Consider the following 13518-nt stretch of genomic DNA (forward strand, 5'->3'; position numbering starts at 1 on the left):
GTGAAACCACCATTACAGGAGATGATACTTAGTGCTACCAAGACGATCCGGAGACCAAGCGGCAGTCAATGGCCGGATTTTCATAGTGTTCCTTGCCTCCTAAAAAAAGTCCGTAGACAAAATCCAAGTTTAAGATGTTGGTCGTCTTTCCACAGCAAGGACTTGATCTACCGTGAATTTTCTACCAGAAGGTGAAACTGTCGACATGGAAATTTACAAAGGAATTCTGAAAAGGACTGTTGCAACGCACCCGGAGGGTTTGCCCAGAACTTCACCGGAGAGAACAGTGGAATTTCTTTCACAGAAACATGCGTCCGCATACTACGATCCGCGTGCTCAATCTTTCTCGCTAAACGCAAGGTTATTTCTCTTCAGTACCCTCCTTATTCGCCAGATATGGCACCGGCAGACTTTTTTTTTTTTTGTTTTTGTTTTCCCGCCTTAAATTAGCCCTGAAAGGTTTAAGCTTCACAAACACTGCAGTTATCCAACAACGCGTGACTACGCTGTTTCCACAAAAAGCGTTTGCGGACAGTTTTACAACCAGTGTCAGAAGTGTGTTTTAACTAATGGCTTTGAAGGACAGTAAAAGTATTTTGTTTGAATTCTTGCTTCCTTTATTTCCTAAGACCATTCACCGAAGTTTTCAGACGCATCTTGTATTAAGTTTAATGTTCGAACAATCTGGGACGCCGCTGAAATAAAGGCCATCTTTTGGCTCTCCGTGAATGACGCCCTAATATCACCGTCATAAGCCTAAAATTATTTTATGAATGTCTGATATGATTAGGTCACATTAATGGAATTAATGAACGTGAGCTACGTTGTAGGCGTACCCACTAGTTTATAAAGGCTACTTTGTCTTGAAAAAAGTGCAAAAATTTTTAGGTTTTTTTTAAAATTTTTCCTTGCGAAGCGGGCCTCTGGAAAAAAGGCAAACGCAAAATTCGGATTCAAGACCGTAAAAAATATATAGAACAGGATGGGGAATTACTTTTTTTCTTTAACAAACTCTTCGTTGACTCAACTAAATACTTAAATATTTGCAAAACAAATCCTCCTAATTGTGATTTTAATGAAAATTATCATTTTACCAATTGTATAATTAAACTTTTAAGAAAAACTTGAACTGTAACGACATCTAGATAATATTACGTGACCAGACCAACGTTTCTCAAATACTCAGTTTCCAAGTGACAGGGCATTGGATCACAAAAGCAGATCGCTGGATGGCGTATAAAGTTAACAAAATTATTAATCTTACATTAAAATGTATCAATAGTTTAATGTAAGATTAATAATTGTATCAATAGTTTAATGTAAGATTAACAATATAATCTATGTTCATCAATAGATAACGTTAAGATTTGGTCATTTACTATTTTCACGATACTGAAACTTATTAATTTATTTCTTAGTTTCTTTTCATCAACCTACAAACTCCCTAATCCTATTACAGTTCCTTGTAAGGGAGGACAAAATGTATTCAAGGTGACAAAAGCAACAAAAAAATTACCATCAAGTTTGAAGGTTTAAATCAACATGCAAGCATAGGCCTGGATTGCTTCATGATTACATTTTGTGGACGTTGCCTCGTGATTACTTTTCAGCGAGGTTCGGATAATCAGAAATGTGATGATGAGCTGATGTACTCCTGAAAATTGTATTTATGATTTACAAAAATTTAGAAATTCCTGTAAATTTGCTATATATTTTTGATGATGATAACTCCAGACAATGTCATTTCTTTTTTTTTTTCTATACTTATATTGTACTCTTTCTCTAAACATTTATGATTTACATACATACAGTGTATTTTACTGAGTCAATTTACTAAAGAACAATTTTATTTTTCTTCCTGTATTACAGAAGAACATAATTTATAGATTTACCTTCTCCTATTTTTTATCTTACATATGATCTTGAGATCTCTGAAATGCATGTTACTAAAAACTATTATTACATAAATCTTATAAACATAAAGGTAATAGTTTATTAGAATACCAGATGGTATTTCTGTGTGACAGTAACGTATAAGTGTTTCATTAATTCAATGTGAATGTCTTCCAGGATTTACTGACTGACTGTATAAATGATGCCAAACAATATTTTTATGTATGTTTCATGTTTCAGAAGACCTGTAGAAAACAAAAATCCACTAAAATGTATTTCTCATAATTTCAAGAATAGATCAGTATTAAAGTTTGCGATGTATCAGGTAATAAAAACACTTATTAGCAACACAGCAAAAATACTAAAGCTTCAAATAAGAATAAATTCATGGGCTCATTTCTTCTGTATAACATTTATTGTACCTTCTAATAAAATATTTCAGTTAAATGTGGAAATGATTAATGATCTCATATTATATTATACACTATAGATTACACGTCATAAAAATATCTAATGATGATGTGATTCTTTTCTAGCATGCATCAGAAGGTTATATGTCTACAGTTGTTAGCTCCAACCTGGAAGTTTAGCCAAACACAAATTCAGCAACACAAATTATACTTGTGAACATAGCAGGATTCATGAATCACAAGCTTCTTGCCATTTAATCCCACAAATGCTCAAAGGGTTTACTATGGAGTTGGTCCCTCACAAAGCAAAGAGTGTGAGGGGCATATTATACTCTCTTGATTTGAATGTTAAAATCAATAGAAGGTTCCTGGATCCAAATCCTAACAACTTAATATTGGTGACATGTTACTTTACATTGTCAGATTTCATAAACATCATTAGAATTCTTTAGAGTCATCATGGATATGGCTCATGTATGAGAATGCCTCCTAATACATACTTGTGATAACATCAAATGAATAAGAGAAACTTAAGTACCCCATACAAAGCCACCTTCAGCCTAAAAATTACTTTGCAGATGAAAGGATCCATAACTCTACTAGGACTACTCCCTATTTTAATGCAACTGCCAACATGAAAAACTAGAAACTTGATTTACTGAACCGGGCTATTTAAATCTACTCTTCTGCCAACAATTTTGTTGCTACTTTTGGGCCTATTGCACTTTGAGATTGTTGATGATGTATCAGAAGTCAAACAGTATAGGTAAATTCATTACCAGCCTAAAGGAAGACACACAGTAATAAAAAACCTTTTCAGAATGATTTATGTTTAAACTGCATTAAAATTTACGGTGAATGATATTTCAAGAAATATAGTCAATCTATTGTTAACCAATCATAAAATGCTGCTGAAAGCTCCACACAAACAGCCTGCTGGCTTGTTTATAAGTGAAAAGCATCATTTACACAATATTTATGATTAACTCTTGAAACTATAAGATTTGAGTTCAAAATTCTTGAATCATTTCACATTTCATAACTCATCTTTCTGACAATGACCTCATGTCATTTCAATACAAACCAAAATAATATCAAATAGTACCTAACAAAAATCAAACTGGGTACTAGTGACAACTGAACACATTTTTTATTATGAAAATTTAAAGCAAATTCACTGCTTTAAAATTTTCTTTTCAATTTCTTATGCAAACATTTGTTTACATCTCCCAAATATTTAAAAAGTCTGAAACAATTATAAATAATTTTATTACAGAATTTGATACAGTGACAAATTTGCATAATTTACATAAATAACATGCCAATACAGAAAATTTATATTGTTCCCAAAAAATAAGTACATATTTGAGTATGAATACATATATGTTAATGCAGTTGTCTCAAACTCACAGACCCTGAAGCAATTTTATGCGGCCCTTGAATATGTTTCAGTTATGTATCTGTTGCAAATATGGTGTTCCAAAGATTTTAATTATTTGAAGTCTAAGTTTATATTATTTTCATTATCATTAAAAATGAGCCTGAGTAACGCACCAAAAAATCTACAAATCGAGGTAATTAATTCACATCGTGATATAAATCTCATTCAAAGATTTCAAGATACAGATTTAACTTTTATTTGCACTTGTCAAAAGATAAATATGCTTAGTTATGAATTTTTGTACTAAGAATAATCACTTTGCTTGGGAATACATTTATATGTAAACAGTATTTTTTTCAGAAATGAACCTGACTGACCCAATAAGCATTTACAATCTGCAATGAAGATATATTCTAGCAATTTTTTTCTAAGACTACAAACTTTATTAGAATTGCAACACTATCAAGTTTAAGAAACTAAGAATTTTGTAATTATTTACATAAAAATATATGCATTTTTATTTATGAGCTGAAGAAATGTTTAATAAATAAGAGAAAGGGAGAAGTTTGCTATTATTTTTTCTCAAGTGTTGTCCCACATTGAAAGTTTCTCTGAAAACTTAAAAAGTTTTCATTATTTATTTATTTTTAGTTTAACTTAAAGTAAGTCATATTTAGTTAGCAAATTTAAAATTTAGTTAATTTTTTTTTTAGTTTGTTGATAAAATATTTTCATGTTGGCCCATCACCTATTTTCAGAAAGAACATTTGGCTTGCATGCAATTTGAGTTTGAGACCACTATCATAATGTATTACCTGAGACTGACATATATTAAGATAGATGTGATGACAAATGATGACAATGATGACTTCATGATGACAAATTAAAGTCAGTGTACAAAAACATTAAAAAAAGGTTAGAGTACAAACTTGTTCTTTATAAGCAGGTTTTATTAAATTAAACATTAAGGAGATATTAGAAATATAGAAACAAAATTAAATACTTTGAAATTTGCATTACAAATTTTAAGTTTAAATTTTTGCAAGTCATTAAAAAAAGTCAGTGATTCAAAATTACTAAAATTAAAATAACTCTTTTATTGAAAAATTCACATACTGTGAAACTTGCAGGAACCGTATTTAGTTGTTAAATGCGCTAGTGTATCTTCTACAAAGGTAAAAGAAAAAATGTATAAAATGACATCATCTGGAACAGTACCGTTCATGTTGCAGTGTAAATGGAATCAAAACATCTTTTGATTTATTGGCCCAATGTTTAAATTAAATGATGTTTAGGCAAAGAAGTTTTGGTTCCTTTGATCAGAAAGAGACTGTTATTATACCACAGCCACCTTATCTGCCACATTTCTCACCAGAGTACTTCTCCAGATTCAACATTTCCTGATCACTCAAACTGTCCAAAATAACATGACAGTCAGTTTGTGACATGTATCAAAAGAAGCTTTCTACCAATGCTGCCTGGAATATTAGGAGGAATAGAGCAAGTATTTGTGTCCAGTGGATGTTACTTTGAGGATGATTAAATAATAATTGTTTATATTTTACACAACACAGAATTGTCATAACAAATGAGAAGTATTTTTAGCAATCTGCATCTTTTTCAAAGGTAAGAACATGTTAAAAATTATATTTTGAGAAAGGAGATTACTATTCCGAAGTTTAAATTTAAAGGGGCAAAGCAAAAAAACTGCACATTTATGGAGCTAAAATAAATATTAACATATGATGAAAATTATTAACAAATAGGAGTTTTTGATGAATACATGAAAAATGAAATTTCAAAGTATACTAAATTTCAAACACACAGTTTGTACATAGATGCATAGAATAAATTTAATAAATATAAATTACATTATCTAAACTTATTGGCCTTGGCAAACTTGTAAAACATTACCAAAATAAATAAATAAATAAATAAATATACAAACAATAATAGATTTCATCATGAGACTTTATATTATGTGTCAAAACTCAATGAACAGTTTTGCAGGTATCAGTAATTAAGACTTGCAATTAATTTATTGATGATACACAAATTTAAACTGAAATATTAAAAATATTGTATTTTTACCAAAAGTACATCTTTTGAGGGGGAAAAAAGTTACATAAATTGGAAAGGAAGTTAATATTTTATTTGTCATTTAAAATACTGTATAATAAATTATTGCTTTAAAATCTTGCAATATTTTATTTTTTATTTAATTAAATAACCTAATTCAAAAATAAAATCTAAAAAATATGCAAGTCAGGTGTACGTTTCCTCTTTAACAGACTACATTTGGTAAAAAATGTACATTATTTTTAATTCTTACAACTTTATCAAACAAAACTTATGTAATATATTATTAAACAATTATTCATATTATTTAAATCTGATATTATTATGTATTAATTAAATTTAAAGAAGAATTTATTGACAATATAAACAAAAAATTAAGAATAATTGCCATCAATATAAAAATATAAGACAGAAAATGATCCATTATAACAGTATTAAAATATATATTTATCACTGGAAATTTATTATTTTTGGATCTCATAAAAATATATACATTGTGATTAAAAGCAAATCTGATAACAATATATATATATATATATATATTTTAGCTATAGCATTCAAAACTTCTTAACTTATGTATGACAATAAATTATAACTTAATCTACAAAACAGAATTAATGACATGCAAAACTTGTAGTTTATTACCTTTCAAATGCCCATTCTTTAGAAAATGCATATGATTTGATTAGAGTATGAAATTAGGAAGCTATTGTTCTTCAAGATAAAATACCTACCTTTGAAACAATACTTAAATTTATAAACCACAAATAATACTGATAAATAATTATTCTACTAAAAGCTAGACTTCTTGCAAAAGTAATTTTTAATGAACTCAAAAAAGATTTACAAGACTTCATTTGTTCTTCATATACTGCTTTAATACAACACTTTGACATTGCAATAAACGATCCAGCAGCACCCTTAACACCTGCCAATACAATAAACATTTTAGAACAACTGAAGACGATATATGAGAGAAAGTAAAGAAACATGTAAATAATAAAAATAGCACACATACTTAATACAATTTTACTTTTTTTTAAAGGGCTGTCCAATTATTTAATGATTTCCTGATTGGAGAAAGCTGATAGATTAACGATGATAATCTATACTTTTTAATTAAATATATATGACATATTAATTAAATATGTATTTTGACAAAAACATTCATAACATTAATCGTATATATGTTTTACAAAGTTCATTTATTATGAAACATGAGTTTGTAAAGTAAGGTTTGGTTTACTTTAATCACTTGTGATTCCCAAATAATTTAATAAAATTTGTGGTTGGCAGTGATTCCCAAATTGTGCATTGCAGCACCCGGGAGAGCTGCGAAATACTGTAAAAGCTTTATAATTAACTAAATCAAGACACTTGGCTTAGCTAGAGAGAGAGAGAGAGAAAAAAAAAAAAAAGCGAGAAGCTAAAAATATCTTGATTTTTTTGTATGGTTTGTTTTACTTGACCTTGTACAAAGGTAAAGTTGCTGGTGCAGAGCAGTCTTGCAACTGCACCTCGGCAATACTGGACCTTTTCTCATGATGATCTAACCTTAGAACTCATACAAGGTCAGAACATTTACATGGCTCATTCCATAAAAAGAAACAAATAACTTCTCTTCATACTGTTACTAAAATTAGCTCATTCTGTCGTTTGATTCTGGTTTTCGTGTATCAACATCCAGAGGTCGTTTTTCTCCCAGAATCTAAAATCTACCATTTCATTTCAGATTGGAGTTCATGCGATTTATGCTTGTCACAGAAACGCCAGTCAAATCTGAAGCAAATGTAGCAATTTCAATACCGGATTTGTTCCGATATTTTATATATAGGAAAATGATCCCATATTTTGAAAAAAACATAACATTAATCTTAACAGAACTGCATAGTGGTTTTCCAGCCTTATGAGGTTTTGAAATTATACACATATGTCAGAAATGAAGCAGAGGTCATAACAATTGTTTTCTTCTTTTACTCCTTAGTGAATAAATGAATGCTTTAGTTGCTTTTCTTAATGAAAGTGTGTGGGAGGTGTTGCAAATTGTGTGTGTGTGGGGGGGGGAGTTTTAAAAAAAAAAGGCATGTTTTCCTACTGGTCATCAAATGATTGACATTAGCAAATTTTAAAATAAAAAGCTGGATGCAACATAATCTATCTTTTCACACATTTTTTTCATTGCATTCTATTTGCTCAACAATAGTTATATTTTATAGTGTAATTTTTATAATATGACATCTTGATATGATAGAACTATATTCTACAGGGGACGAACTATATTCACATTTTACTATATACAGTGTTCTCAACTTAGGTTGACCTGTAATATAGACACATCGAAGTGCCTAGACACTTTGTGATGCATTTGGACTGTTTTGGAAGACTTTGCGAAAAGCATATACGGAAGCGTTGCCAGCTCGATTCAGTCAGGTGGTTTATAATACAAGTCTAACAAAATTAAACTCAATGCTTCATATAAATAAACAGTGATATAAGTTAATCATGTAGTATAGTTACTGTTACATTACTTCTTGTTTATTGTCTAGTTTCACATTTTTTTTGCTGTTGTATCATTGTTGATGGACCAATTTTTGAACAGTAATAAAAGTATTAGTGCAGATAAAGTATGTCTTCAACCAGTGGTACAACTGTGAAAAAAAGAAAATATTGCAAATATGATAACGGTTATTTAGAGTTTGACTTTACGTCAATAGAAATGAGTGGTGAATAGAGACGCCAGTGTGTATTGTGTATGAAAGTTTTGGCAGTGGAGTGTATGCTTCCAAGCAACTGAAGTGTAATTTAGACACTAATCACCACAGCATACTTAGCAAACCTCGATATTTTTTGCCAGGAAGTTAAAAGAGCTAAAACTACAATAAAATGCATTTTTTTTTAAAGACTGCATCAATACCATACAATGCTTTGCTAGCAACTTAAAAGGTGGCTTACAGAATCATGAAATACAAGATGCCTCATACCGTCACAGAAGAATCTTTCCTGTTGCCTGCTGTAGATATGATGAACATCATGGTTTGTGAGTCTACTGGGACGCTGCCTTTAAAAGTGTATTTGTCCAATAACACAATTAGTTGGAGAATACAACATATGGTGAAGGATATCAAAGGTGAATTAATTGAAAAAATTACAGGAATGGAATTTGGATTTGCAGGTAGATAAGGCTACAGATAATAAAGGATGCTCATTTCATGTGTTATATATGGTTTATAGATGATAATAATATTAAAGAAGACCTTCTGTTCTGTAAAAACATCACTGCAGGAGTGAAGGCTGAGGATATGTTTGAGATTCTTGAAACATTCATACCCCAAAACAACTTGAATTGGATTAAGTGCATTGCTTTCTGTGCTGATGGAGCTCACTCCAAGTCTGGCTACAACGGAGGATTATAGGCACTTATTCGAAGCAAATGACCAAATGTACTGTGGACTCATTGCACTAATCACAGAGAAGCACTTGCCTCAAAGCATCTGAATTCCGTACTGAATGGGTTAAATGTAGTAAATGTGTGGTGCATGTGGTAAATGTTATAAAATCTCATCCACTGAAAGTAACTTTTCTTAAAAAAAAAAAACTATGTGAGGATATGGCAGATAAACACTCATCTTTGTTATATTATAGCAGTGCATGACGGCTTTCTTGTGGTAAAATTTTATCACACAGCTTTGAGTTGCAGCAAGAAATTTTTATTTTACTTGAAGGATACAAAGATGCAGAAGATTTTGATGTCATTTTTTTAAAAATAAAACTGGCATATCTATGCGATGTTTTACAAAAGGTGAATTCTTTTAATCTCTGTTTGCAGGAAAAAATATGCACTTTTTGAAATCAATGAAAAAAGTATCAGCTTTTATAACAAACAACAACAAGAACAAAAAAATCTATGCAGAAGGAAACTAACTGAAAGAAGATGCAGGCAATCAATGTTTTTTAATATTGTGGAAATTTCAATGTCAAATAAGCTTCATATTTTTCTAGGTATAAAAACCAGGTTTGAAAGAGCATTTATCGCAGCTAATTATCTGGTTTGAGAAATGCTTTCAAAATGAAAACTTTGATAGGTTTGCATCAGGATACATTTAATGTTTGTTATTTGTTTGAGTTTACTTCTGCAGAAGAACAGAATTTTATAAAGTTACCCACAGTTTGAAAGCCCAATTTGTCAGCATAGAATTGGCAGAATTTTAAATTTCAATAAAAGATTAACATCCCTTTCTAAGTAATGAGACTCAGCGGATTTTAATTCCATTTTCTAAGTTGTATTTATGGCAAGCTGGATTTTTGACAGTCACTGTAACAAAAAGCAAATATAGAGCAAAAATAAATGCAGAAAAAGGAAATGACGGTGGCTGTGTCCATTTTAATTTCACGATTTGAGAAAATGTGTTGTGCTTTGCAGGCTCATATACCACAATATTAGTTTAATGTTAATAAAGTGAAAAAGTGTTAAAATGAAGATACACAAGTTTGATTTATTTTTATCTCTTACTTATCATTAGCCATACTTAAGAAGGGGCGCCATGGAAAAATTTTAATTTAAAAAAGCCGCCTTAATTCAGAAAAGTTTGGGAACCACTGAGCATACTAGTAAAGCATACTAGGCTTACACTGAGGAGAAGAATGCCTTTGTGGAGTGTTTCCTAAGGGAGACTGGCTCATATTCATATTACAAATGGGAAAAGTCATGAAAGCATTCATGTAGCCAGCTTATTCACTAGGATCTGAATCACTGAGCACTGATAGTTCAATCTGGGTTCAAATCCCAGTGAAGAGGACTGCTGCAAGATAGTTTTCATAGTTTTTCCTTGTGTAACATAAATATGAACCAACCTCTCTTAGAAAATTCTCCATGAAGACATGCCTAGAGGGACAGTCTTAGTGTGCTTTGTCAAAAACTAATTCATTCAACTACAGCTGGATTTTGTTTGGAAAGATACATGGTAAACATAATATTATGAATACGGCATACATAAGAAGGAAATAATAAAACTTAACTGTTTTGATGCTGCAGTGTTAAAAAAAATTATGGGCTTAAAATTTCAGACTTATAATATAACAATATGTGGATTTATTATAATAAAAAAGTTCAAATTTTATTCTTAAATAGATAGATTTTTAACATTAAGAATTTCAAAGCATTCTTAAAAACATCATTATACTGCTAGTATTAAGAACTTAGCAATACATTTTAAAATTAAAATCACAAATAAAAGATGTATAATGTAATTTTAAATTCTACTAATACCATGACCTTAAGGATTTCAATAACCAAATATTTGAAGTAAGCAAAGTTAAAAAATACATGTCTTGCATGAAACTTGTATAAATAGCAATCCCTACAAGTAAATTTTACTTGTTTTTAATAGCCCATACATTAAAATTTACTCTCTGTTTTATTTCAACTGGAATTGAATATTTAACTATTCATTGGAGGCTTCATTTGGAGAATTCTCAGTTAAACAAAACAATTATATTTATAAAATATCTAGCCTTCAGCTTATGGTCTTTTTCATATGCAGAATATATAATAAAACCTTGGCAGTAATTATGCGGTCACAAACTTTCAACAGATACTATATAGGCTAACACCATTAAGAGTCAATGATGTAACTTGAAAACAACAACATCTAGTGAAAATTAAAAACATGGCAAGCACCTGCAAAATATTTATTTGGAAATTTCCTTTTTCCAATGTTTGCCTTTTAATAAAAATGAAATGTGTAACTTCTGTCTTTTTATTACCATGTATAAAGTTATAAAACTTATATTTTACCTTTTGCACAATAGGCATATATTGCACTTCATGTGTTCCAACATTACGTGCTTATATGCTATGCTTATCTATGAATATAGAAATGTTTTAAATGGTCGTGATTGCATTATGTTTTGGAAAACATTTATCTCCAGCACACAAAATCATCTTAAAACTCATCATTTAAATTATTTATATGTCATACTTTAATGTATGGATGAAGAACGCTGGTACTTTAATTTCTGGCATCCAAAGACACTTTAGTGCGTAGTTGGAAGGATGAATGCATACACCAAAAATTTCCAGATATAGCCATTTCGAAACATAATTTTATTGCAGGATAATTCACATCAGATCATCATCAGATATGATATTTTTCAATCACAGTTGAATAAAATAATTTCTATGTACATGGGTTTTAAAATAGGATGTCGTCTTAGGTAAGTAAGCAGCAGCAGCATGGAGCGTCTTGCCAGGAGAAAAGTGTAAGCGAAAAGGGTTGCAGCAAAGAAGGGAGGGAGTTAAAAGTTTCAGTTAGAGTTAAAAAAAGTTTTGGTTTACAATTACTTTGATTGGACAAGAGGTATCTGCATTAAGCGCTATGTAACATGGAAAGATCTCGAATTTGGGAGAACAGATGAATTTAGGGGGAGAGCATAAAATATAGAATCATTAATTTTGAGGTCACCAATTATTTTCTTAAAGCAGCTATCATATTTCACTATATCTTACATTATATATTTATATATATGTATAATATATTATGATTGAAAGATTTTAACATGTTAGAGATGTTTATTAATGATATAACAGTTATAGAACCTTAAAAGATGATTTATAAATTATATATACACACTGAAACAGTTTTTTTAAAGGATGATCACACTGCAAAGCACATTACTTTCCAGCAGAAGCTAGAAGTAAAATGTATGAAAGTGTTCAAGGTTAGATTGATTAGTATAGTTAATTAACAAAGGGACAGCAAAAGTATCGACATGTCTTGCATGAAACTTGTATAAATAGCAATCCCTACAAGTAAATTTTACTTGTTTTTAATAGCCCATACATTAAAATTTACTCTCTGTTTTATTTCAACTGGAATTGAATATTTAACTATTCATTGGAGGCTTCATTTGGAGAATTCTCAGTTAAACAAAACAATTATATTTATAAAATATCTAGCCTTCAGCTTATGGTCTTTTTCATATGCAGAATATATAATAAAACCTTGGCAGTAATTATGCGGTCACAAACTTTCAACAGATACTATATAGGCTAACACCATTAAGAGTCAATGATGTAACTTGAAAACAACAACATCTAGTGAAAATTAAAAACATGGCAAGCACCTGCAAAATATTTATTTGGAAATTTCCTTTTTCCAATGTTTCCAATGTCCTTTTTCCAATGTTCCAATGTCTTTTAATAAAAATGAAATGTGTAACTTCTGTCTTTTTATTACCATGTATAAAGTTATAAAACTTATATTTTACCTTTTGCACAATAGGCATATATTGCACTTCATGTGTTCCAACATTACGTGCTTATATGCTATGCTTATCTATGAATATAGAAATGTTTTAAATGGTCGTGATTGCATTATGTTTTGGAAAACATTAATCTCCAGCACACAAAATCATCTTAAAACTCATCATTTAAATTATTTATATGTCATACTTTAATGTATGGATGAAGAACGCTGGTACTTTAATTTCTGGCATCCAAAGACACTTTAGTGCGTAGTTGGAAGGATGAATGCATACACCAAAAATTTCCAGATATAGCCATTTCGAAACATAATTTTATTGCAGGATAATTCACATCAGATCATCATCAGATATGATATTTTTCAATCACAGTTGAATAAAATAATTTCTATGTACATGGGTTTTAAAATAGGATGTCGTCTTAGGTAAGTAAGCAGCAGCAGCATGGAGCGTCTTGCCAGGAGAAAAGTGTAAGCGAAAAGGGTTGCAGCAAAG

General features: G+C 30.3%; 1 protein-coding gene across 3 annotated transcripts in view; it reads right to left on the bottom strand.

Moving 5' to 3' along the window:
* Positions 1-3553: 3553 nt before the first annotated feature.
* Adck1 (aarF domain containing kinase 1) overlaps positions 3554-13518 on the bottom strand; it is a 57419-nt gene continuing 47454 nt past the window's right edge. For all 3 annotated transcript variants that reach the window (XM_035375056.2, XM_085818311.1, XM_085818312.1), the window contains exon 10: positions 3554-6691. In XM_035375056.2, the coding sequence (XP_035230947.1) occupies positions 6480-6691 (212 nt within the window). In that variant the 3' untranslated portion in view covers positions 3554-6479. The remainder of the gene's footprint in view (positions 6692-13518) is intronic.

This window comes from Stegodyphus dumicola, chromosome 6 (assembly GCF_044657685.1).
Source record: "Stegodyphus dumicola isolate Sdum_Otavi_A_Nest chromosome 6, ASM4465768v1".
NCBI classification, from domain to species: Eukaryota; Metazoa; Arthropoda; class Arachnida; order Araneae; family Eresidae; genus Stegodyphus; species Stegodyphus dumicola.